Source organism: Macaca thibetana, chromosome 8 (assembly GCF_024542745.1).
Source record: "Macaca thibetana thibetana isolate TM-01 chromosome 8, ASM2454274v1, whole genome shotgun sequence".
In the NCBI taxonomy this organism is placed as follows: domain Eukaryota; kingdom Metazoa; phylum Chordata; class Mammalia; order Primates; family Cercopithecidae; genus Macaca; species Macaca thibetana.
The window spans coordinates 12390678-12418461 of record NC_065585.1 but is presented as its reverse complement, the minus strand read 5'-3'; the positions used below and the strand labels follow the sequence as shown (position 1 = coordinate 12418461).

The 27784-nt window shown below is 40.3% G+C and overlaps 1 protein-coding gene across 6 annotated transcripts in view; it reads right to left on the bottom strand.

The window, feature by feature from the left end:
• Positions 1–27784, bottom strand: part of TMEM71 (transmembrane protein 71) — a 54161-nt gene that overhangs the window by 24972 nt on the left and 1405 nt on the right. For 5 of the 6 annotated variants that reach the window (XM_050801624.1, XM_050801625.1, XM_050801623.1 and 2 more), the window contains 4 exons: positions 27339–27414; positions 25712–25772; positions 19985–20197; positions 15245–15417 (listed from right to left, as the gene is read on the bottom strand). In XM_050801624.1, the coding sequence (XP_050657581.1) occupies positions 15245–15417; positions 19985–20197; positions 25712–25772; positions 27339–27378 (487 nt within the window). In that variant the 5' untranslated portion in view covers positions 27379–27414. The remainder of the gene's footprint in view (positions 1–15244; positions 15418–19984; positions 20198–25711; positions 25773–27338; positions 27415–27784) is intronic. The other variant, XM_050801626.1, reaches the window with a different exon arrangement.

The following is a 27784-nucleotide window of genomic DNA, read 5'->3' as shown; positions in this document are numbered from 1 at the left end:
TGGTCCATCTAAATTTTGATTTCATGACTAAGGGAAATATGCATATCTCCTGGGCAAATATTTGGTAAACTTATAAATTGTAGGACACTTAGATGGGAGGGAAACAAGGGAGAATAAGACACTGTCCCAAAAGAAGTTGAAATCTGGTGGGGGGCGGGGTGTTCATGTGTGCACGTGTGTGTGTTTGTGTGTGTGTGCATGTACACACGAGTCAACAGTGGGAGGTGATAAAGGAGGCATCACTTATGGACAGGGGAAACAGACTGTCATTTGCTAAAAAGAGATGAAATGTGGTTTTGTGGAAATTTCAAGGACTTTGGCATCAGAAAGACTGGAACAAACATTCTAAGACTAGTAACAGGGCAATTTGCTTAATTTTTCTGACCCTGAGTTTCTTCACGTAAAATAGGACAGTAATATCTACTTTTTTACAGCTGTGATAAGTGAAGGAGAAAAGACAAAAATGTAAACATCCCAACATATGGTATAGATGGAGAGAATCGAAACTTCTATCACTAATAGACATTGTAATAGATATCGTCCCTAGTTACATGACCAAATGTGATAACCAACTTCATGGGGAGTGGGGGGTGGTAGAAGGGTACTGATGAGTCAGCAAAGGATGTTTCAAGGTAGAAGTGATTTTAAAGAATTTATCATTCAATAATAAAAGAAGCTTATTACTTGACCTTGGGTAAGGTAATTTTACTTTGAATTATATATACAGGAATTTGCTATACCATGAAGGGATTCCTAAACCTGCTCCAGACATTTCTAGGCACAGGGTTTATCCCATATGGCTGCTTAATTGCCCTGACTTTACCATAGGACACAGTCCTCTCTAGAGGAAACTGCCCCAGGAGAGGGAAGAGATTGTAATCTCTGCCCCCTGTCCCATCACAGAGCTGAACAGGCATAGCAAGAGGACCTCTGGGAAAGACCAACTTGACCTGGTGGGGAATAGCCACAGCTCCTGAGAAGGGTTTAGAGGCAGGGACAAAAGAAGAACAGGGAGGAAGAAAGGAAAGAATCAAGGAGATGATTTTTACCTTGTGGTAGGAACTTCAAGGGGAACAAGCAGGGTAATCTGAACAGCTGCAGTTAATAAATAGAGACTTTCTCTGCCTTCATTGCTGTCATGGAATATCTGGAACATAAAATGACTAAAGAAAGATACCAACCAGCTGGGAAGAAAGACTGAGGCAGCCCCCAGGTGACATCCCCAGAGAAGACCCCCAAGCCAGAGGATTTGGGAGGTGGAGCAAAAAGAAGTGGGGAGGGAAAAGCTGCGTGGATACGGGCCAGGCAGATCAATTTATTCATTCAATGCAGTTATTGTATATACTGCCAATGCTGCTCTGGAAGAAGGAAGTCAAATTAGATACTGCTCTGCCCTACTCATGATCTGGAGAGGGACATATATGCAAATGAACAATTAGGATGCAATGAGGTAATTGCTACAACAAAGGCTGGAACAAGTTGTCCAGTGGGAGTCTAGGAAAGGGTGTCTGAGTCTGTCTGAGGGAAATCCAGGGAGGCTTCACAGAGGAGGCAGTGCTTCAGTGGAAACTGGAAGGAGGAGTAGGAGTTCTTCCAGAGAGAGAGCAGGAAGAGGACAGGCCAGGCAGAGAGGAAGAAAGTAAGTGGGGATGGGGAGAAATTACAGTACATCAATCTAGGAGAGACCAGGGTGGGTTCCCAGAAGAGTGAGTCCTTCTGTGTCGCTAGACAAGAGCATGTGAGTGAGGCCAGTCCCAGGAGAGGATTCTGTCTGGGCTGCTAAGCAGAGGTCACATTGTGTGGGGTCTCATATCACACTCCAAGCTAATATTGATTCTGTGGGTGATTTAGAGTCATTAAAAATTTGAGCATGAGTGTAACATGAGTTGCTTTGTGTGTTAAAATGCTCACTCAGCAGTGAGAGATTTGCAAGATTCCCAGTCTAGGAGCTGAGTGACTATGGGGCTCCAGAAGACATTGGGGTCCTCATACAACGGTAGTTCTTAATAGGGGGTGATTTCTCCTCCCTGGGGACATGGTGCAGTATCTCGAGACAGTTTATGTTGTCACTATTTGGGGTGAGGTGAGGAGTGTTACGGGCATCTGCTGAACAGAGGCCAGGGATGCTATTAAACCCCCAACAATGCACAGGACAGGTGCCACAACAAGGCCTTACCTGCCCACAATACTATGATGCTGAGGCTGAGCAACCCTGTCATTGAGAGAGCGGACCTAACCATCTAAGGCAACTGGATCATTAGAGTCCTTTCGACAACTCTGGTAGGTGCTTCGAGTGGTGATCACGTGTCTGTATTTTCCTGGTTGTGCTTACTCTAGTCAAAACACTGTGTTCTCTGCCTTCAGAGGACAGATCATAATTTATGATTTTATAATTGTTACAGAAATACAGACAATAGAATACATAATTTGTGTGGTTTTTTGTTGTTGTTGTTGTTTAGTGTCTGCCTCCCTCACTAGATAAAAGGCTCCATGAGAAAAACATCACTTCATCTGACCCAGACACCAGCAATTAGTACCCAGCTCATAGTTAGCATTCAGTAAGTTTTATGGAGAATTCAGTAAGGGCTGGGAGGTTAAGATGTGTAGTGTTGTTAATTTGCAAAATCTAACGTAGGCCTGCTATGACAGGGTGCAGTAACTATAGAGAAAGTGGGTCGGTATTCGCCACCACGGAGGCTGAGGCTGAGCTAAGACTGCGACTTCAAGAGAGGAGAATAGCTGGTGGGCTGGCTCCACCTGTGGTCCCACTTGGACTGGATACTCAGCTGGGGTTTTGGACTGGGGAATTACTACTAACCCTGCAGGCTGCCTTGCACCACCTTACACATAGCCTTTGGCAGCTTGACAAAGCAGTCTGTGGATGCATCCCTGCTGGTTGCCATAGAGAAAGGAGTGGCAGAAAATGAAACATGCAGATCATCCAATAATGACCAGGCTCCTGAGGGGGCCCTGGACCATGATCATCCCAGCACCATGCATGGTAGCCAAGAGGTGGAAGCAGCCCACGTGTCTATCCATAGATGAATGGATGATGAAAATGTGGTATATGCATGCAATAGAATATTATTCAATCTTAAAAAAAATAAGGAAAACTTGTCATTTGCAACAACATGGATAAACCTGGAGCACAGTATGCCAAGTGAAATAAGCCAGTCACAGAAGGACAAATATTGCATAATTCTCCTTCAGTGAGATAGCCAAAACAGTCAAACACATAGGAGCAGAGAGTACAATAGTGGCTGCCAGGGGTTAGGGGTTGGGGTGGGGGAAATCGGGAGCCATTGTTCAATGTGAATACAGTCTCAGTTATGCTGAAAGGATGAGTTATAGAGATCTGCTCTACAACATAGTACCTATAGTTAACAATATGGTATTTATTAATAAGGTAGCTCTCATGTTATGTTCTTAACACACACACACACACACACACACACGGAGACACAGGAACCTTTGGGACATGTTGGATATGTCTATTACCTTGAGTGTGGTGATGGAATCTCGGGTGTCTGCATATGTCTAAAGTCATAAAATTGTACGCATGAAATATGTGCAGTTCTCTGTATAGCAATTACACCTCAATAAAGCTGTTAAAAAAAAAAAAAAAAGGAGGCTAGCTGATCAAATCAATGTGGAAGTGAGAAAGACATGGGAACTTCCACGGCTAATTGCATATTCATGAGTGCCCCTTAACTACAATCTGGGTAGATGTGGACGAGACTGTAACAACAGTAAAAAGATGTGCTGTTTCCCAGGGCTGCCCAGTTGATCATAAAGCTTTGCTGCTGACAGTTGGATGAAACAGAAAATGTATCCTATGTAGAATACTGGAAATTGTACACAAAATTTTCTAAAAGAAAAGATGGCATTCGACAGAGAAACCACAAAATGTCTTAACAGTCAAAAGTGATCAAGGAGATTTTTCATCTCTGAAAAGACATGATTTAACTTTCCCTAATTGACAGTGAACTTTCTTCTCCAAACTTAATAACAAACAAAAGGATTATAATGCAAAAAATCTTTTACCAAATAGCTCTAATTGTATTATTGTTGAAGATATCTATTTCATTCTGTTTAACTTGATTTCTAAATTTGATGTAGTTTACTTCTGTCGGGAAGATTCTGTATCTTCTAAGCACATCTTCCATAGCCTTTTATATAAAAATGGACATGATTTGCTATAAAGAGAAGCCCAAAGCCACATGCAGATGTTGCCTTCCCAAAGATATTTATGTGACAGGCATGAGTTCTAGAGAAAGGCACACACCTCAAGCTCAGGTGACTTGCCTGGAGTCATCCTGCCTTTTCTAGGACTGGTAGAAATAGAGCCCATCTTGTTCAGTCCTCCCTGCGTGAATCCTCTACTCTCCTTCAGTATGACTCACAGGCTCTGGGAACACATCCCGAATTGCAGTATTGGGGCCTGGGAAGCTGCAAAATTCCGTGGCTCAAGAATGAATTGCAACTAATGAGGAAAGGTGTCAACACAGCTGGGAAAGGGGTGAACTGAGGACAAACAAAACAGGCAAAAACATCCTCTTGCCTGAAAAATGAAGCACAAGAAAATCAGGGGAAGTAATGTTTGATTGCATCCATTGCTCAGAGAGAAAACAGCAAAACAATTTAATTTTGATTTCTTCTGGAGTCTTCTAACTAGGCATTTCCAGAGAAAAATAAATTGCTGATAAAAGTCACGGGGCCTTGGGTAAATCCGGAAAGCAAGAAGTCTGGGGAAGATATGATTACTTTGACAGCAGAGATGAGAGATTTCAAAGTCCTGTGTGCATCCAGGTTGACTAATTACTGATTTTGGATGGAGGTAGTTTGATTTGTTATATTTAGAGGATATTTGGAAACCATGAGAATTTTAATAAGATACCTCACACACGTGCAGCATTGCTGCGGTCCAATCACTTTGAAATTGTTTGGACATATTTCGAAGAGACAAGGAAGGAAAAACTAGATGTTAATTTCTAAATATGTGAAATACTGTCTTTAGAACAGTGATTCTCAGACTTTAGTCATCCAGGCATCATTTTCCTGATTTTTGCCAAATCCCAGAACCTGCTTGCTCTTAGCCATTTAATATTTTCTTAAAATTGTCTCATTTTACATTTTTACTTTAATGCAAACTTTATATCAGTCACATAAATGCCCTAAACAGAAAGTAAAGGTAAAAATAAGTACAATGGAAAATGTAACCTTATTTAATGTGTGTGAAATATTGGTGTAGCAGAAAGCTCTGAGCCTGTTCTTGGTTAAGAAGAACTTTGTTAAAACCAAAGACAGTCTAGCAAACGTTAGAGAATCTGACAGCTACCAAGGTTCTAAACTGAGCCTTGGTCTTCTTGGTTTCATCAGAAGGATTGTAAGGGAATTGGAAAAGGAGCCACAGCTTCTCTCTTACTGTCTGATTCAACATTCACTGTTGCTATGGGCTAGCAGCATTTCCTACTCTACCCTACACTTTAGAAAACATTGCTTTAGAACTGAGAAGACACTTGCCTTGTTGCTCCAGAAAAAAACAGGGGAGAACCAATGGATGGATACTCGAAAAGGCACACTAGAGGTGAGCCTGAGTAAGCCATTCCTGGAGCAGCAGTAACTACTGAGAGGAAGAGGCAGCCTCAGAAAGTCATGAGCAGGTGGGGTAGCGGATGGGGAGATGTTGGTCAAAGGGTACAAAGTTCCAGTCGCACAGGATGAAAAATGTTCTGGAAATCTATCCTATAGCATGGTGACTAGAGTTAATAATAATGTATTGTGTTCTTGAAAATTGCCAGGAAAGGGCCAGGCATGGTGGTTCACGCCTGTAATCCCAGTACCTTGGGAAGCTGAGGCGGGCAGATTACTTGAGCTCAGGAGTTTGAGACCAGCCTGGCCAACATGGTGAAACCTCATCTCATCTAAAAATACAAAAAATTAGCCAGGTGTGGTGGCTCATGCCTGTAGTTCCAGCTACTCGGGAGGCTGAGGCAGGAGAATTGCTTGAACCCGGGAGGTGGAGGTTGCAGCAAGCCAAGGCCAGACCACTGCACTCCAGCCTGGGCAACAGAGTGAGACTAGGTCTCAAAAACAAAAAAATTTCTAAGAGAGCAGCTCTTAAATGTTCTCACAACAACAACAATAACAAATGGTAAGTATATGAGGTGATGGATATGTTAATTAACTTGATTTTGCCATTTCACAATGTATAACTATATTGAAACATCACATTGCCCACTTCATCAATACCACCTTAATTAAACATTTTATCAAAATGAAACAAAATAATGAGAGTCCAAAATAGGTAAATCCAAGGATGCTGAAAGTAGATGAATACTGGTTGTCAGGGGCTGGTAGGGAAGGAGGAGTGACTGCTATTGAGTATAAGGTTTCTCCTTGGGGCTGATGGAATGTTCTGGAACAGGAAAGCAGTCGTGATTGCATGACCTCCCTGTGACTATACTAAAAAAATCACTGAATTGTATACATTAAATTGGTAGGTTTTAAGGAATGTAGATTATATCTCAATTAAAAAGTAACGAGAGCTCTCTACTAAGATATTTGTGCTACTCTGTCAGAAAGAGTCAGAGTGATGACTTCTCCTTTGCCTTCTGAGTGAAGATTCCAGACATAACACATCTACCAGGGACTACAGAATTCTTAAGTTGGCCTCCTTATCAAGCTGTGCATCATTAGCCAGTTCTTCATATTCTTTTCTTTCATAACACCACACTCTTCTGCTTCTTTGCCTGAGAAACTTTCCCCAATGAGCTTTTTCCCAGTGTAGTCCAGTGATTAAGAGCACACACTCAGACTTTTCTCTTCAAATCCTGGCTATGCGACTTCCTACCTGCATGGCCTCACATAGTACCTAAGCTGCCTTAGCTTCTTCCCCTGGAAAATGGGGATAAAGAATAATAACTCATTCAGAGGCTTTGCAGATAAGTGATGACATGACATGTGACTTTGTTGGAACTGTGCTCACCTCTAGTACTCACACAATTAGGGATCATTATTACTGGGGCTTCTGTTCAACCACCTGAATTCCTTTCTTAACTCTCCTTTCTTCTCATTCACTTGTTTTCCGTAAGTAGACCTCTTTATTCCAAAAAACTGTATTGGCTCTCAGATTGGCTTATGAATCAATGTCTCTAAATCCTTCCTTACTCCTGAATCCCCTTATGTTTCCAAACCTCTACTGGTTATGTATTTCCCATAAGGTATCTCAAATTCAACCCATAAGAAATAAAATTTATTGTCTGTTTTGATGATCCCCATCTGTTCTTTTCTGCCTTTTTAGAGCTAATGTGTATTAAGCAGAATACCAGCCCCTCGTATTCATAAGCGATATTAGAGATGTGACACTTCATGAATTATTGCATTTCATTCTCCCCATTCTATTTGCTATTATTTTTCTTATTTTATATCTAAGAAGTGGAGGATCAGAGAGGTTAGTTAATAACTTGTCCAAGAACAATCAGGTGGGAAAAGATGGTTCTAGGATTTGAATTCAGGTTCATCCAGTTCAAAAGCTCATTTTCCTTATGACTCTACCACACTATCTTCCAGCCCTTGGTGACTTGCAGAATTTTTGACGCAGTCTCCCAAATTAAATACATCAGTTTTCTTTGATTCCCCCACTTTCTCACCACTATATTCTATCACCAACCTGTCAATTCTACCTTGGAAAATATTCTTTAAGTCTCTTCCTTCCTCCCTATTTCCTACCACTTCCTTAGGATACTGGTTGATTTTAATTGCCTCGGAGCTCCCATCCAATCCTCAATTGTGCTATTGCAAAGATAACTTGAAAATTCCAAATCTGATTGCATCATCACCCTGCTTAAGAGCCATCAAAAAATATTCTTGATTGATTAGATAAAACCCCAAATCCTCAATGGCACAAAAGGTTCTTCAAATATCTATGGTTAATCTTTCTGGCCTCACCCCCCACATCCCTGCTCTTTCTCCTCTCCTCGTCCTGCTTATACATTCTTGCTATTGTGGAAAGCTAGAATCACTCAATTTAAGTAATCCTTTGATCATATTAAGAATTGTTTCTTCATTTAACAAGCACTTATTGTATTTTTAAAACTAATCTAGTATTACATGCGCACACACACACATAGGAATATATGTAAAAATTGGTAGAATCATCATAGTATTGTGCCAATGTCCATTTCCTGGTTTTGATAATGTGCTATAGTTGTATAAGTAGTTATGAGTGGGCAAAGCTGGATGAAGTATATACTGACCCTCTCCGTACTAATTTTTGGAACATTTTGTAAATCGAAGTTATTGAAAATTTAAAAAAATGCTATGTGTGTTTTCTATCTAGGAAGCAGATTAAGAAAAATCATAGCCATATAATTGCTACACATTTATATTAATACATTATTGCATTATATGACTCCTGTAGCTTGCTCTTTGGGCCTGCTAGAGGGACATAATGGATTTCTCCTCGAAAAGGAGAACAAAGCCCTTCCTGGCAGCAGAGCAGAGTCTGCACTTTTAAATCAGATAGACCTAGGTTGAATTCCAACTCTGCTGGTTATTTATTTATTTATTTATTTTTTGAGACAGTCTCGCTCTGTCACCCAGCCTGGAGTGCAGTGGCACGATCTCTGCTCACTGCAAGCTCCGCCTCCGGGGTTCACACCATTCTCCTGCCTCAGCTTCCCAAGGAGCTGGGATTACAGGTGCCCGCCACCACGCCCAGCTAATTTTTTGTATTTTTAGTAGAGATGGGGGTTTCACCATGTTAGCCAGGATCGTCTCGATCTGCTGACCTCGTGATCCACCCGCCTTGGCCTCCCAAAGTGCTGGGATTACAGGCGTGAGCCACTGTGCCCGGCCCCAACTCTGCTGTTTATAAGCTAAATTAACTTGGGTGAATTCTTTAACCCTAAACTTCAGTTTTATCATAATTATAATAAATAAGATAATATGACTTACTTCCTATGAGTTTGGGGGATATTTAAACAAGATAATGTATGTAAACAAGCTAATATATTTTTAAAAGACAAAATGTGAAGTGCTCAGCACGTAGTAAGCACCCTTGACTTCTCTTTTCCTCTCACAGCCATGTAGGCAAATCTTGTTGCCTCTGCCTGTAAAATGAATCTGGAATCCTGCTTCTCATCACTTCTTAACAGGTTTCTTGCTTCTGTTCCGAATACCTGACATCTAATCTGAACCCAGCAGCTGGAATAATCCTTTCAACATGTAAATCGAAACAAGTTATTCCTCAGCTCAGAATCCTCCAGTGGTTTGCCGTCCACTCAGAGTATGAAAGCAAAGGCTTTGAAATGACCCCACAGCTCTCCTTGTCCCTTCTCACTTGCATTCCTGACACATCTTTCAGTTTTTTCCCTACTATCCCCCCTCACTCACTTAGCCCAGTGCAGGCTCCGAAACTAGAACCGGTACACCAGCATTTCACATGCCTGGATTGTTCCTCCCCCAGATATCTACAGAGCTGTTTTGCTTTTGCTTTTAAGCCAATGCTCAAAAGTCTTTCTCAATGAGGCCTTCTCTAACCATTTTATTTGCATTTGCAATCTCCGTCACTTCCCCCTTTCTTGTTTCCCATACCACTCACCAATTATTAACATGCTACATAATTTATTTATTGTCTGTCTCCCCCTACAGAAATGCAATTTCCACAAGAGCAAGCCATTTTGTCCATTTTATTCACCACTATGTCCATTGTGTAGAATAATGCCTGACACATCGTTGGCCCTCAATAAAATCTTCCGAATGAATGCATAAATGAATTACAGCAGAGTGAGTGACATAAGAAAAGCCACAGATGTGTGGAAGAGTAGGATCCATTCAGGAAACTGAAAGATCAGTGTGATCTGTGTCAATTGCATGTATGGGAAAGGAAAGGAAAACGATGGAGTTGAAGACAAGACCAGCCACACGGACCTTTGGCAACTGCCACTGCACAGGGCTTCTTGCTCACAAGGGTCTTTTTCTTGGTTTAGCAGTTTTTCTTGGTTAACACTTGAAATTCTTAAGCATTTTTGAACAGGGAGCCCTGTATTTTATTCTGCACTGGGCCTGAAAATTATGCAGCCAGTTTGGGTTGGAGAAGTAGGAAATATTCAAAAAGACCTTGTATGCTGTGTTAAGGAATGACAAGGCCACATTTAATACCTTGGGAAGGTGAGCCTCGCAGCAGTTTGGAGGAATGGGGAAGCTGGGAGTATCTCCCCAGTTCATCTCTGCCTAGCCATCCCACTCCTCCTTCAAGACCCACTCAGAGCCAGGTGCGGTGGCTCACACCTGTAATCCAAGCACTTTGGGAGGCTGAGGCAGGTGGATCACGAGGTCAGGAGATCGAGACCATCCTGGCCCACATGGTGAAACCCCGTCTCTACTAAAAATACAAAAATTAGCTGGGTGTGGTGGCATTTGCCTATAATCCCGGCTAAACGGGAGGCTGAGGTAGGAGAATTGCTTGAACCAGGGAGTCAGAGGTTGCAGTGAGCCTAGATCATGCCACTGCATTCCAGCCTGGTGACAGAGCGAGACTATGTTTAAAAAAAAAACAAAACCCACTAAAATGTTGTCTCCCTCTCAAGCCCTCCCAGCCACCTCTAGGTACAGCTAACACTGCCTCCCCTGGATAAACCTCTGACATTGTCTCCACATACTACTCTTAAATCTCTTATGCTGTTTCAGGCATTATACTCAAACTATTTGCAAATGTATTTATTTACCTGTTTTAAACCAGGAATTTCTCAAAGTAATGTCTTACTTAGCTTGGAAGAGTGTTGTGTTTAGTACAATAGCTGGCACATAGCACATACTCAGTGAGTTTGATGGGTGAATGAATAAATGAAAGAATGACTGTTAAATGAGTATATGATATATCAAAGTGGACCTGCAAACTCACTTTTATTTCAGGCCCATTTATTGATGAAGTGACATCTATTAGTCCATTTTCAGGCTGGTGATAAAGACATACCCAAGACTGGGCAATTTACAAAAGAAAGGGGTTTAATGGACTTACAGTTCCACCTGACTAGGAAAGCCTCACAGTCATGGCAGAAGGCAAGGAGGATCAAATCACGTCCTACATGGATGGCAGCAGGGAAAGAGAGAGCTCGTGCGGGGAAACTTCCCCTTATAGAATCATCAGGTCTCATGAGACTTATTCACTATCACGAAAACAGCATGGGAAAGACCTGCCCCCATGATTCAATTACCTCCCACCAGGTCCCTCCCACAACATGTGGGAATTCAAGATGAGATTTGGGTGGGGACACAGCCAAACCATATCGTGACACATGCTCAAATTTCCCCCATTGTTGATAGGAGAAGGAGAAAGAGAAAGAAGAGGCAGCAGGGACTCACTCAATCTTCTCATTTGCCTTCGTCCACCTTCACCTCTCCCTTTCCCTTCCCGGCAGACATCAGAGTCTTCTATAGGCCATTCCTTTATTTCCTTACCTCTCACTCTCTCTTCTTTGTACTCGTGGTTCTCTTCTGCTATCTTCACTCCACTAACAGTCACCCCCAGGCCAATGAATCTGTTGAACACTCAGTCCTCATCCTATTTACCTTTCTAGCATGATTTGCCATTGCTAAGTACTCCCACCTTTTATACCACTATTATCCTAGAAATTTCATTACACAGCACTCTCTTGGTTTTCCACTCACCTCTGTGAACGCTTCCTTCCTAATCTCTTTTGCAGGTTAATCCTGTCCTATTCACTTATTCAATGTTTGAGTTCACAACATTCCACTTTAGGCTCTCTCTTTTGAAAACTGTATACCCTCTTCCTAATCCATCTCATCCACTGCAAGGCCTCAATGACTACCTATACTGATATGACTTCCAGATGTATAACTTTAACTCAGATTCCTCCTCTGAGCTCCAGATTACAAATATCAACACCATCTTGATATTGTCTCTTGGATGTCCCAAAGAAACTTAAACTCATTGTGTTTCAAACCATGCATGCTATATTCTCTCACCAAGCATGTCTACTCACTAGGCAACTCACACTCCAGACGTTTTCATCTCCTCAGCACAGAATGTTCTTGCCTTTCCCCTTTGCCCAGCAAAATCCCCCTCATTGTCTAGCACTCATCTCCATTGCCAGTTCCACAGGGAAACTTTTCTTAAGTTTCCAAATGAGTCAAATTCCCCATTGTGTCATACAACTTTTTTTCATGGCACCTACCACAATCATTATGTTATGTTTCTGCAATTATTTAACAAAGAGCTGAACCCCAGCCCCTGTTCCAGTAAACCAGAAGGCCCAAGAAGACAGGGGTTACATTGTTTATTTCATCTTTGTATCCCCTGACCTACTGTAGTACCTGGAAAATGGTAAGTGCCCAATAAATATCTGTTGTTTCCATTCTAGTAATAAAAATAATTATAACTACAACTTACTGAGCACCAGACATTGAACTATGGCTGATAGTCATTGTCTCATTTCATCTTTAAAATATGCTTTGAGAATCAATGTACAGAAATCACTAGTCAATTCTGTATCCTAATAACATTGTGTACACTGACAACATTCAAGCTGAGAGTCAAATCAAGAATGCAATCTCATTTACAATCGCCACAAAAAATAATATACCTGGGAATACCTCTAACCAAGGACATAAAAGATCTCTACAAGAAGAACCACAAAGAACTGCTTAAAGAAATTATAAGTGACAGGGCCAGGCATGGTGGCTCACCCCTGTAATCCCAGCATGTTGGGAGGCCGAGGCGGGCAGATCATGAGGTCAGGAGATCGAGACCATCCTGGCTAACACGGTGAAAACCCATCTCTACTACAAATACAGAAAAATTAGCCAGGCATGGTGGCGGGCACCTGTAGTCCCAGCTACTTGGGAGGCTGAGGCAGAAGAATAGCGTGAACCCAGGAGGCAGAGAGCTGAGATTGCACCACTGCACTCCAGCCTGGGTGACAGAGCAAGACTCTGTCTCAAAAAAAAAAAAAAAAAAAAAAAAAAAATTACAAGTGACGCAAATAAATGGAAAAATATTTCATGCTCATGGATTGGAAGAATCAATACCACAAAAATGGCCATATTGCCTAAAGCAATCTACAAATTCAAACTACTCCTATCAAACTATCCCTATTCCTATCAAACTATCAATATTATTTTTCAATTTAAATTTAACTTGGTACCAAAAAAGAGTTTGAATAGCCAAAGCAATTCTAAGCAAAAAGAACAATGCCAGAGGCATCATATTACCCAACTTCAAACTATACTGTAAGGCAATAGTAACCAAAACAGCATGGTACTGATACAAAAACAAATACATAAACCAGTGGAATGGAATAGAGAACCTAGAAATAAAGCTTCACTCATAGAGCCACCTAATCTTTGACAAAGTTGACAAAAAATAAGCAATGGGGAAAGGACTTTATATTAAATAAATGGTGCTGGGATAGCTATATGCAGAAGAATAAAACAACCTCTACCTTTCTCCATATATAAAAACTCAAGAAGGATTAAAGATTTAAATGTAAGACCTCCCTTAAACTAGCAGAATCCTAGAAGAAAACCTAGGCAACACCATTCTGGACATCAGCCTTGGAAAATAATTTATAACTAAGTCCTCAAAAGCAATTTCAACAAAAACAAAAATTGACAAACAGAACTTAATTAAACTAAAGAGTTTCTGCACAACAAAAGAAACTATCAACAAGAGTAAACAGACAACCTACAGAATGGTAGAAATATTCACAAACTATGAATGTAACAGGGGTCTAATATCTAGAACCTATTAGGAATTTAAACAATCGAATAAGCGAAAACCGAATAACCCCATTTAAAATGGGCAAAAGATATGAGCAGATACTTCTCAAAAGAAGACATACATGCAGCAACAAACATGTGAAATAATGTTCATCATCACTAATCATCATAGAAATGCAAATAAAAAGCATAATGAGACACTATCTCACACCAGTCAGAATGGCTATTATTTAAAAATCAAAAAACAGCAGATGTTGGTGATGCTTCAGAGAAAAGGGAATGTTTACACACTGTTGGTGGGAATGTAAATTAGTTCAACCACTGTGGAAAGCAGTTTGGAAATTCCTCAAAGACTTTAGAACCACCATTTCACTAGCAATCCCATTACTTGGTATATATCCAAGAGGAAACAAATCATTATATCAAAATGACACACACACTCACATTTTCATGGCAGCACTATTCACAATAACAAAGACAAAGAATCAACCTAGGTTCCCATCAACATGGAATTGAATGAAGAAAATGGTACATATACACCATGTAATACTACACAGCCATTAAAAATAATGAAATCATGTCCTTTGCAGCAACATGGCTGAAGCTAGAAGCCATTATCTTAAGCAAATTAACACAGGAAGAGAAAACCAAATGCCCCACGTTCTCACCTATAAATGGGAGCTAAACATCGGATATTCATGAATATAAAGATGGCAACAGTAGACACCGGGGCTACTAGATGGGGGAGAGAGAGAAGGGGGCAAGGGTTGAACAACTAACTATTGGGTACTATGCTTAGTAACTGGGTGATGGGATCATTCATAACCCAAACCTCAGCATCAGATAATATACCCAGGTAACAAACCTGCACACGTACCTTCTGATTCTAAAATAAAAGTTGAAAAAGAAAAGTAAATTTTAAAATAGATGCTTTGAGTTCCCATCACTGTGTTTATATACATGTATATACACATACTTACTTGTATGAATATTGTTATTACACAATATGTATATATATCTAATATGTATTATATTTCAAGTTATATGTATACACACATATATATATAAAAACCATATATATGGTTTTAAAAATGAAGAAATTTAAACTCAACAAAGTTAAGTACTATCCAAGTGTACTCATACTGGGACTTGAACCCTGACTCCAGTACATTTTTTTCCAATATAGGTCTTCTAAATCTGACTCTCCAGTACCCTTTCTCCACCCATATTCCTTACAGAAAAGATACGGTGGAAATGTGCAAATATTTTCCCAGCATTATCAACTTAATAATTTACACATTTACATTAGGCTATTTTGCATGACATAGTCACATATGTGTTTTGATCACACATGTAATATAGAGAGAATTTTAAAAATATGGCCCATCTCTCCATCAAAATGACTGTCATCTCTGGAACTGACATTGGTCGAGGACCACAGGGTTACCACAGCCCACTTGGAGATAAAATTTTATTATGGAAAAGAAGACTCAAAACTCACCATTTCCATTGCAATGGTCTGTGTCCAACCTCTTGATCCCCTCCAACCAGTTGTCCTCACTTGGAGAAGAGTCGACGTCACAAAAGATACTTCCACGCAGCCAAGATTTGGAGGTACTGAGGTTGAAGAGAGAAGAAAAGGGATGACGGATTCTCTTTTTCTTTCTAAATATCCTAGAGAGAAATGAAAGCATGGTGAACAATTAATAATAGTTACCTTTAGTTCAAAACTGTGATTTCCACAACCCAAGTCTGCTCACTGCATTAATTCTACAGAAGTTTCTCAAATTCTACTGTGTGCCAGGTCCTTGGCTCAATGTCTAGAGAACTGAGATAAAAGACAAAACTTTGTGTGTGAAAAGTTCACAATGAATTATGGGAGAAAGAAAAAAAATAATGCACATATAGGTAATGCTTTCCTATAGTTTATTCTGTGCCAGGCATCTTTCTTAGTGCTTTACATAGATTAGCTCACATTATCTTCAGCACAACTCTGTGAAACAGATACTATTATTATCCCATTTTTCTGATCAGGAAACTTAGGCACAGATAGGTTAAGTCACTTGGTTGAGGTCATGCAGCTAGTAGGTGACATAGTTGGGATGCAAACCCAGAGAATCTGCCTCCATGGTCTTTGCTTTTGATCACTATGCTATATAGGAGATATGTGCTCTGAAAGGATTACCTAGAGGCTGCTCTGAGGGCACCAGGAGTGGCAGTGCTAATTGATAATCAAGGGAGTTTTTCTGGGAGAAGTGAGTTGTAAGCTGCATGAGATGATCTGACCTGTTCATCGAGGAACCAGTAGGTGTGATTAGGTCATGCCAAGAAATGAAGCTGGACAGGTAAAAGGAAGGCAGGTAATGATGGACTTCTCATATGATACAAGGGAGTTGGAATTTAGTGTTGGAACAAAGGGAGACCTCTAAAGCATGGCTACAGGGAAGACAGTAGTGATGACATAATTCGGTTTGCATTTCCAAAATTGTCGGTAACAGAGGGTGGCTCAGAGGTGCAAGATTGAGGGCAGAGGGGCTGATCGAAGTGCACAGGGGAGTCACTGTTGCGTATCTTCCTGTGATGTGTCAAGCCCTGTGCTGAGCACAGGGTGCTCACTATACTGGTGAAAAATCGTGAGGGCCTGAACCAAAGCTAGGTAATGCAAGGTCAAGTGAGACAGCTTTCCCATCACATGCAAGGAGGGCATGGAACAGTTTTCCCATCACAAAATTCTGCTCTTTAGCTACAGCTGCTACCAGAAGATGCATTTTGAATTGTGCTTTCCCTTGGTGGTTAGGATGAATTACAACAAGCCTTGTGCATTCTTTATCCTGATGGTTCTCCACCACGTTGATTTTTGGCTGCAGGGAACATCTGGTAGGTTTTGGAGACATTTTGTTAATGTTACACCAGGGAAGGAGTGCTCCTGGCAGACGGTGAGAAGAGGCTAGAGAAGTCATTAAACATCCTACAGTGCACAGGGCAGTTGCCCACAACAAATAATTATCTGGTGCAAAATGTGAATAGTGCTACTGTTGAGAAAATCTACTTTATTTGAACTCTCTCTGTCATTGGTTCCAGGAATGGCAAGTTGAGAAAAATGGTAGAGTTCATGACAATGGAACACATTCTTGTGAAAATGAACCAAATTTGAAAGATTCTTGTAGGTTCTATGATGAGATCATTTAAAATGGAATAAACAGCAATTAGAAATTTTTATTCATTTATTCTTATATTCATTAATTCACTAAACAGCTCTTTATTGAGTACCTATTATGGGATGGGCACTCATCAAATTTGAGAACAAAAAGTACGGGTGAAACATCTTTAACATCAAGGATATCTATATAACGTGGGCTAGAGTTAAAAGTGATGTTGCAAAACTGATTCTTGAAAGTCAGACCATCTGAGCTGGAATCCTATTTCCACCTAACAGCCCTGTGAGCTTGGGAAAATTACTTAGCCTCTCTGAACTTATGTTTCACCTTTGTGAAATGGGAATGGCAGTAATAAAATCTATGTCATAAGATTCCAGAGCAGGAGTTGGGAATCAAATGGTAGTATATATGCAAACCAGTTGGGATAGTCCCTAGCACACAGAAAGCAATCAATACATTTATTTTATTTTTTAAATAACAAACATTGGCAGTTATGTAAGGCAAAATGAGAAGAAAGAAAATGGAGTAAAACTTTCCTGAAGGAGGGTGCCTAACCAATGTAAGGAAACCACCTTGCAGTAGCCTGACCTGGAGAATGTACTGGAAGGTGGCTAATGCAGGAGGCATCAGAATGCTAAGGTAATCATTGCAGAAATCTAAACAGGAGGTTATGGTGGCCTGAATGAAGAAAATAGCTATGGGAACAAAGACAAGAGGAACAATTCAAAATAATTTTAGGAAGTAGATTCATTTGGTCTTCACGTTTGTCGTGGAAAGAATAAACTTCTTACCAAATACACCTTACCTGGACACACAACTGAACTACATCTTTCTGCTCCTTTGCCATTAGGTGTGGTCATGAGTCTAAAGTCTCCCCAATGGAATGTGAGCAGAAGTGATCTGTGCCATTTATGGGCTGGAGTCTTGGGGAAAGCAGGTGTTCCTTCAACTCACATTCTTTCTACACTTTTACCAGTTGGTTCCAGGCAATTCCACCATGCCACAGCCTCTATAAGGCTTGCATGGTTAGCAGATGCATATGATGAAAGAAATCTGGGTCTCTGAGTCTCTGCTTCAAAGTGGCTCACCAGTTAGGCTAGAACACTCATGCTGGACAATTACATGAACAAGAAATGAAATCTGGGCCCAGTGCAATGGCTTACACCTGTAATCCCAGCACTTTGGGAGTTGGAGGCGGGCAGATCATAAGGTCAGGAGATCAAGACCATCCTGGCCAACATGGTGAAACCCTGTCTCTACCAAAAATACAAAAATTAGCTGGGCATAGTGGTGGGTGCCTGTAATCCCAGCTACTTGGGAGGCTGAGGCAGAAGAATCGCTTGAACCAGGGAGTCGGAGGTTGCAGTGAGCCGAGATCACGCCACTGTACTCCAGCCTGGCAAGAGAGCAAGACTCCATCTCAAAAAAAAAAAAAAAAAAAAAAAAAAAAAAAAAAAAAAGACATAAAAAGAAGAAGAAATAAAATCTGCTTTCATTTGAAACATTACCTATTTAGATCTATAGGTTACTACCGACACCATCTTATTCTGACCAACTGACTAAAAGGGATGTATGAATAAAAATGTCAAGTCTAGAGAGACTCACAGCAGAGGATAAATGGTGCTTCTTTTCATTGAAATAGAAATCATGTGAGAAACATTTTGAAAGAAAGGTGACCTAATCTATTTTGGACATACTGGGTTTGAGATGCCTATAGGAAATTCCTCCTTCCCTTATCAACAAAGGTAGAGTGTATTTCCCTGACCCTTATTACAACTTGCCCATATAAGTTGAATTGACCAGTGAGATGGTAGCAGATTGATGCACACAGAGGCTTGAAATGTACCTGCTGTTGGGGTATGTCCTCTCGCATTTATGTAATTACAATGGAAAGAACATTTTTCTGTAGTCAAATGGTCTTAAGGGAATGACCTATATGATGCACACTGATTCCAACTGAAGCCAACCTCAACCTTGTTCAGACTAAACCAACCTACTCCAACTAACTTCCACATGTGTGGACTCATTGTTTTATATCATTAAGATTCGATAGTTATTTGTTACACAGCCTTATTGTGTCAATAGCTGACTGATTCAGTCAGCATATGGGTGGTTTTGAAGCAAAAGAAAATGAATGCGATCATCCAAATGTATCGATCCAAAGTGAACTCATCCCTCTTCTTTCCTCAAACATGCCCGTCCTTTCTTTCTGATCTTGATAAATGGTCCTACCATACATCTACTTGACAGAACCAGAGTCCTAAGATTCATGCAAGTGTTCTTCCTTTGTTGGACCTCCCACATCTTTGGATGACCAAGATTCCACCCCTTTACCATTCTTTTTATCTATCTCCCCACCCTTATTCTTTCATCATTGCTACCACAATTTGCTTTTAATCCATGGATACCTTGCCTTCATTTTTCCCATTGTACTCAGTCTCTACTGACATATTCATACACATCCAACCACCCATCCTTTCCATAGCAGTCACTATTATCTTTCTAAGAATACATCTGATAATTTATCAATGACCCCTCTTTATCTATAGAGTACTGCTCAAACTCCTTAGCCTGAAATTTAACCCCTTTCATCCAGCCCCTGCTCCTGCCCTCAGTCTTCTTTCTTACAAAACACCCCTTCCCACCCTAAGTTTATTCCTACCCAACTATTTGCTATTCTCCAAGTTTTACCAGGGTCTCTCAGAACCCCACACCTGTGCCATCTTTCCAGAAGTCCTCTTTCCTATTTTTATTTTAACTAACATCCTACATTTTTCAAGACTTAAATCAGCCATCACCACCTCTAGTGAGTTTATTTTTACCTATTCCCTAAGTAAAATGTATCTCCTTTCTTTTATCCCTTCACTGCACCCTGACAGGTTTCTATCCTGGCACCCATATTACTTCATCGCTCTCATTTGTTTTCATGTTGGCTATGCCCATTCCCTCTTACCCTTTGTATTTCCACAGTCTGGAACAATAATGGGCTCCTTATAAAAGATAGTTGGGTGAATAAATGAATGAGTGAACAATTAATGGATGGATTGGACTTCAGATTTCTTTCTGTAATATGCTCTACTTACCTAACTAAGTTCTCTTTGTACATAACACTGGTCTGGGATGGGTTCAGAGTTATGTTGCCATCTTTGTCGCACAGGAAGCTGTCTTCGTTCCAAATATAGTAGCCATTGGTGAGGAGTCTGGGACTTCGGCGACAGATATAGTGGGAGCCTGTCAGGGGATCTACGGAGCTGCATTCAAAAGAATGGTCACCATCCAGGGAATCACAGGTAAAACTAAGAAGGAAAAGGGAAAGCCCTTGAAATATCTATTCGGTACATCCAGTCCCACATCAACCATGTCTCATCACTGTGAAGGAAAATAACATCTTTGCATTCATGACTGTCAATTACTTCTGCAACCATTAGGAATGTCACTCTTAACCTTCTGGGCTTCATCTCCTCACCTATGACAGCATTAAACTACAGAACCTTTAGTGCTTCTTTCCGTTTTAAACCTTGGTGAAAACGATGGCTAATCACTTTCCTCACCATACGATGAACCTACGTTTGATGTTAGTCTATTATATTTTTTTGGATGGGATGTCGGAAGCTCAAAATCCCCTCTACTCCCTTATTTTGAATAGCCCTCCAGTTGCCAGATCTTTAATCTTGTCACTGTAATAGAGACATTATAACTATGTAGCCACCGGAAACATATGAGATACAGGGTGAACATGCAGTCAAAAAGATCATTTTTGGCCTGTGCAAATTTCCCTCCAGGTTGGCTGCACAAAATGGGCACACGGTTACCTTCCCTGATTTGGTATCCAGGGAAGCCTCATAATTCCTTGAGTAAACCTATATGTGTCTTAGTTTTAAAAAACAATCACATTGAGATGGGATTGGTGGTGTGTGCCTATAGTCCCAGCTACTAAGAAGGCTAAGGTAGGAGGATCCCTTTAGCCCAGGAAGTTTGAAGCTGCAGTGTGCTATTCATGCCTGAGAATAGCCATTGCACTCCAGCCTGAGCACCATACCAAAGACCCTGTATCTAAAGGAAGGAGGAAAAGAGAGAGAAAGAAAGAGGGAGAGAAAGAAGGGAAGAAAGGAAGAAACGAATAAGGGAAGGAAGGAAGGAAGGAAGGAAGGAAGGAAGGAAGGAAGGAAGGAAGGAAGGAAGGAATCACATGGCCCTATAATTGACAGGCAACTAAATTATTATGAAAATGTTTCATAAATGTAAAATTTCTTGAGGTGAGGTTTGGTAGAAGCCTGGTGACAATAGTAATAGAGCCATATTGGATAAAAGAGTATGTAATGTGTTATTTCTTCAAAACTGCTTAGTTTTTTCCCCCTCTCTTCTCCCATAAAAATTATTTTTCTTTGTCCTAAACCCCAATTAATCTCACTGTGATTTTTGTGTACGTATGTCCGCCTCAGTAATTATTTTAGACATTACTGGAGGGCAGATATTGTGAGCCTAAAAAATGTTCAGTATGTAAATAAACTCAATGCCAGTTACTGACTGAAATCACCTGACAGACTATGGAAATCTGGTAAAACCTATGAAAATATATACTGTCTGAATGTATCTGAGTTCTTGGGGTGGTTTTGTGTCAATCAATTAACAGCACTGATAGTACAATAGCTCTCATGTGCTCTTACCTTGATGCTTTCAATAATTTTTACATATTATGTATTCCACTTAATTGCATAAATTGGGACCATATGCTTCCAGAAAATCACAGATTCTAAGAATCAGAAGGAGTTTTGACGGTCATGTCTGCAGCCCCACCAAATTTCCCATCTGCTGTATTTCTGACAAACATTGTCCCTCTCTGCATGCACACCTTCAGTAAGAAGGACCCCACACTTACTAAGCACCCCCACAACCCTTCACTGAACAAATATGGGCTGTAGCATAGTGGACAAGACAGGGGATTTGAAGTCAATCCCCCTCTAAGCCTGTAATTCCAACTCTGTCATTGCTTAGGTGAGTAACCTTAATCCAGTCACTTAGCCTCTTAGACCGTTTCCTTATATGTAAAACAAGAAAAAAATCTTTATTACCGGGTTATCTTAATAATCACATAATAAAATAAATGGTCTGTGCTTAGCACCTAGTATGGGCTTAATAAATGTTCACTTCCTCCCTTCTTTTCTTTCCCTTCGTTTTCCGTTCCTTCTATCTTCCATTTGAGATCTATTCAGCTATTTAAAGAGAGTTTCCATGTCCTCCCTGGGTCCTCGCTTCTCCACATTAAAAGTCCTCCAGTTCATTTAACTCATCTTTATACGACATGATGTAGTTTTGATCCCTTAGCTATCATAGTTTGATGGCTTTTCTCTGAGTATTCTCCACTTTTTAGAGTTCCTCTTAAATATCATGCCAACCGTAGAACCTAGCCCTTTAAGTGTGTCTGCCCAAGAGATACAGGGACTATCACTTCCCTCATTATAGAATCCATGTCTTTAGCAATGAAGCTTAAGTCACATCAGCTTGATTCTTTTTTTCTCCTCCAGTTACCAACACATTATCACACTATTAAATAGACTATCAAGTCTACGGCCATACCACCCTGAACGCGCCTGATCTCATTTAAATAAACTATCAATTTCTAGTCTTTTTCCTGTATATTTAGAATTACCTTTCCTCTCTTAGACTTCTGGATCAATTTTATATTACAAAGTCAATATGTAATTAAGACTTTGCAGATAGAGCTAGGTTCATACCCTTGGTTTCAATCCTGGCTCTACCTCCTGCTAATTATTCTCTCCAAGGCTTAGTATTTTTTTTTTTTTTTTAACAAATGTGAATCTGTGCAGTAAAGATTGCCCAAAATAAACCTCATAGATTTCTGTAAATATTTAATGTCATAATTTAATGGAGGTTGTTAATGTCTATGCTTTCCATTGCCTAATGGTGGTAAGCTAAATATGTTGCCTACTGTTTGAATGACTATTCATTTTGTGCTGTTAGAATTTTGAGGGATTCGGCCGGGCGCGGTGGCTCAAGCCTGTAATCCCAGCACTTTGGGAGGCCGAGACGGGCGAATCACGAGGTCAGGAGATCGAGACCATCCTGGCTAACACGGTGAAACCCCGTCTCTACTAAAAAATACAAAAAAAAACTAGCCGGGCGAGGTGGTGGGCGCCTGTAGTCCCAGCTACTCGGGAGGCTGAGGCAGGAGAATGGCGTAAACCTGGGAGGCGGAGCTTGCAGTGAGCTGAGATCCGGCCACTGCACTCCAGCCTGGGCGACAGAGCGAGACTCTGTCTCAAAAAAAAAAAAAGAATTTTCAGGGATTCTCATTATATTACACAAGACTTTTAATATATTAAATGATGTCATACAAATATGTTATCCCTGGAATCTGTATGTTCTCAATCCAAATCATTGATAAAAATATTGAATAGTATGGGTAGAAATCTGAGACTTTGGAAACATCAAAAGGGACTATTTCCAGACATGCACTTTAACAGAACATTTTGGTTCTTGTTATCCCTATTAATAAATATGAAAATGGAGGCTCCAGTAGGTTAAGTTCATTGTTCAATAACTCAGGGCTTACAAGTGGGAGAGGCAAGCTAAAAATCTAGATCTTATTTCTCTGACTCTAGTGCTCTTTCTTCTACAGCCTTTTGCCTCTGTGAAAATTAATAGGGCAACTGTATGGTGCTGGACACTTAGGAGGTTTCAGAGTTCTGGACCTGTATTTCTATCTGCACTCCAATTTCCAAGGTTTCAACATTTGACAGTTATCAACTGCAGCCTCCCTAATCCCCTGGCATCTTTCCTTTATAACGCCCCACCTTTATCTATCCTCTCTTGATTGTAAACAAAATGAAGACACGCTTCCAACACCTGGATTATAGTTTAAAAAAAGGACCCTTCTGAACAATATCAAACCTTTAGAGCAGATAACAACATTATCTCTAGATCTTGACTCTTGCTTCATTCTGCTCTAATAAACTTAGTAGCTGATTCGTTTTTAGCAGGTCCTTTCCAATTGGTTTCTACAGTCCAATCCCACAGCAAAGCCCAGCAATGTGCCTAACTGCCTAAAGACAAAGCCTTTTCTTTTCTTGTGAGGTTACTGACTAGGCCTTAGAAGAGCCTAAATCGTACCTCCTAGGATAGGACAAAGACTGGTTGGTGAAAGGACAAGTATCATTAGGACCATTAAAAAATGTTGGATAATTACACACTGATAGATTACAAAATGTCTCTCATCCTTCTACACATCTGCCTCATGCTCTACTGAATTTCTGATATTTTTACATTTAAAAGCTTATATACAATGAATACATGCACTCAGTCTAGTAATAAAATACTGTTTCAAATTAATGTGAGTTATTGAACATTGAGCATGACCTGGCCCCCTACTTTTTGCCCTTTATCTACTCTTCACAAACCTCTAAAAGCTAAGTATCATTATTATCTTCATCATATAGCAGGAAAAAATGATTTGCAAAAGCAGCAAATTACTTGGATATTTTACATAGCTAGTAAGTGGCAGAGCTATGATATGAACCCTAGTCTATCTGACTCTAAACCATGGATCCTTTCCACATGTGCCTCTGTTCATATTGATTCATTTGGTAGCATCAGGAGGCCTACAATTTACAAGAAGGAGCCGGTCCTAAAATGAATGTATGATCTCTTTATGCTCTAGGCACATTTCACCATGCTAGGGGAAATGTCAGCTGATGTCTGCATAAGGAATAAGAGATACTCAGTGAGTCATTGAAAAAAGAAAGAAAAAAGACTCCCTTGTAGTACTTCAACAAAATGGTAGACTGTACATGTTTTGGTAGAGCATAAAATTCGGCCATCGGTATAGAATTGTGTTGCTTTCATAAAACAAGATAGGAAAGCATATTTAAAAAGACATCAGTTTGAGAAAAAGTAACCATTCATCAGTATTCAATAGTTTCACCACTCACCAGAGAAACAATTCACAACTGCCTATATATTGACACTAATATATATGATATGTGATTATAATATATATATTCATTATTCTATTAGGCAAGTTTTCATTTAGTATGTACATGGCACTGAAAATAAATAGCCTTTCAAAACTAGATGATAGCTAAAATAATAATTTCAAACCAATAATACAACAAAGTAAGACATTATTATTATTTTGAGATGGAGTCTCGCTGTCACCCAGGCTGGAGTGCAGTGGTGCAGTCTTGGCTCACTGCAACCTCTGCCTCCCAGGTTCAAGCGATTCTCCCACCCCAGCCTCCGGAGTAGCTGGGATTACAGGCACACCACCACCACGCCCGGCTAATTTTTGTATTTTTAGTGGAGACAAGGTTTCACCATGTTTTATCCAGGCTGGTCTCAAACTCCTGACCTCAAGTGATCCACCCACCTCGGCCTCCCAAAGTACTGGGATTACAGGCGTGAGCCACCATGCCCAGAGAAGAATGATTTTTTTTTTTTTTAGACAAGTCTTGCTCTGTCGCCCAGGCTGGAGTGCAGTGGCACGATCTCGGCTCACTGCACTCCTGGGTTCACCTCACTCTCCCACCTCAGCCTTCCAAGTAGCTGGGACTACAGGCGCCCGCCACCATGCTGTGCTGATTTTTATTTAATTTAATTTAATTTAATTTAATTTTACTTTATTTTATTTGTATTTTTAGTAGGGACGGGGTTTTACTGTGTTAGCCAGGATGGTCTCGATCTCCTGACCTCGTGATCTTTCCGCCTAGGCCTCTCAAAGTGCTGGAATTACAGGCGTGAGCCACCACGCCTGGCCAGAATTATTATTTCTTAAAAGAAGCTCCATAACATACCTTGGGAAAATGCACGTGGGAGACAGTTCTCCAGCACATTCTCTTTCCAACCTGGAAGAACCTGCATAAACAAATGAGAGAGAAGTAGAATGTATCATACCTGATCAACAGTTACATATGTTGATACATGTATCAATATGTATAATTGCAAACAGTGGAGGCATGTAAGAAGATGGGAAGAGCTGACGTTCCAGCTTCAGCTGGAAGATTCCAACTAGTACAGACACCCTTATCACCAGGGCTCTACTCGAAGTAAGACATAAACTAGAGGCTTCTATCTTCTGTTCCCGCTCCCACATAACTCTCTAGAAGTTCCAGGTGCAGTGGCTCACGCCTGTAATCCCAGCACTTTGGGAGGCCGAGGAGGTCAGATCACGAGATCAGGAGATCTAGACCATTCTGGCTAACACGGTGAAACCCCGTCTCTACAAAAACACACAAAAAACTAGCCGGGCGTGTTGGCGGGCGCCTGTAGTCCCAGCTACTCGGGAGGCTGAGGCAGGAGAATGACGTAAACCCGGGAGGCGGAGCTTGCAGTGAGCTGAGATCCGGCCACTGCACTCCAGCCTGGGCGACAGAGCGAGACTCCGTCTCAAAAAAAAAAAAAAAAAAAAAAAAAAAAAAAAAAAAAAAGTTCCTTAGTGCAGGATGAGGCAATAATAAATCATTAGCATCAAACTGAGCTCATGAAAGGATGGGAAAAAAACGTCTTGTGTGAACGGGAGAAAACCCAAATCAGTTACCCAATGTGTTGGTTATTGTAGCTACTCAGTAAACTGAGGAATTCAATCATTGTTGTAGACTCTCTCTCTTTAGTGCATATTAAGACACTTCTACTGTAAAATAATGAGCAAAAGACATTAGTGGGGAAGAAATAAGGTTTTGTTTTGTTTTATATAAAAATTTCCAATGTATAAAGACTGTGAGTATTCTTAATTATAGAAACATCATCCATTCGTTCATTCCAGTTTAACCAAAGGCATGGCAACAGACTTTACTTGGGGAAAGTTGGAGTTGATTAATATTCTAAACTCTAAAGCAGAATTTTATCGTGTGCAGAGATGGTGTCAATGGTCCTAACAGACAAGCTTAGTGAAATTTGATTCCATTACGGACAATTAGTATCTAGGACAAAGAAAGGAATTTAGACTTTCAGATTGGGCTGGTTGATTTGTAAGGAGAAAACTGTGGGTGTATGAGGGAGAGTTAGAAGTGGGGTTTTGGGAGAAAATAACAAGAGGAAGGAAGAAACTTGAAACCACTACCGTTTTAACAGCGCCCTTATTTTCTGCAAGTAGCTATCAAAATCATTCAGCATTTTTTATACACAAACAGTTTTGCATCTTAATAGTAGCTGATAAACAATCTCCTTTCACATTTATGCACAGGCATCTAAAAAAAAACGGTGTTTTTTTATTTTTTCTACTAGAAGGAAAAATACCACATTTCTTTCAAGGAAAAAAATGAAGTCAAAATCATTGCCAAAGTGAACACTGGCATTTAAGAAGCACAAGCTACTGACAGATGGTTAATGGTCTGAGTATCAGCAAAATCAAAGCAAGGAAATTGCTAAAAGGAGTCTAATCGTTCAAAAGATAATTGCGTATCACAGTTCTTCTACATTTACTTGCTACTGGTGTTGACATCAGTTGAGATATTCGGTACATCTTGGGAAGGCCGCTTGCTCAAACTTCACAGATTCTCTGCAAAAGACGTTAAAAAAAGGTGGACTATATATTAAAAATAGAAAAATTATGCCAAAACAGATGGCATCTACTAATTGCACTAGTCAGATTTGTTTACTGAAATAATACAGAGATACAGAATTGAAGGTAGGAGACCAGATTGAAGACACAACTTCTCTAAAGTTATGTCTGCCTCTATGACTTTGAACATTTTCCATTGCCTCACTTAGTGCATCTCAATAACCTTTTTCTGTAAATAAGAACCATACTTTATTTGGAAAATCTAGACTTAAAAAGGTTGATTAGCAATCCAAGGACAATAATGAAAGTGAGGTATTTGATTAAGAAATCTTAATAAAATGACTGATCTAACAGTAATTTAGCCCCC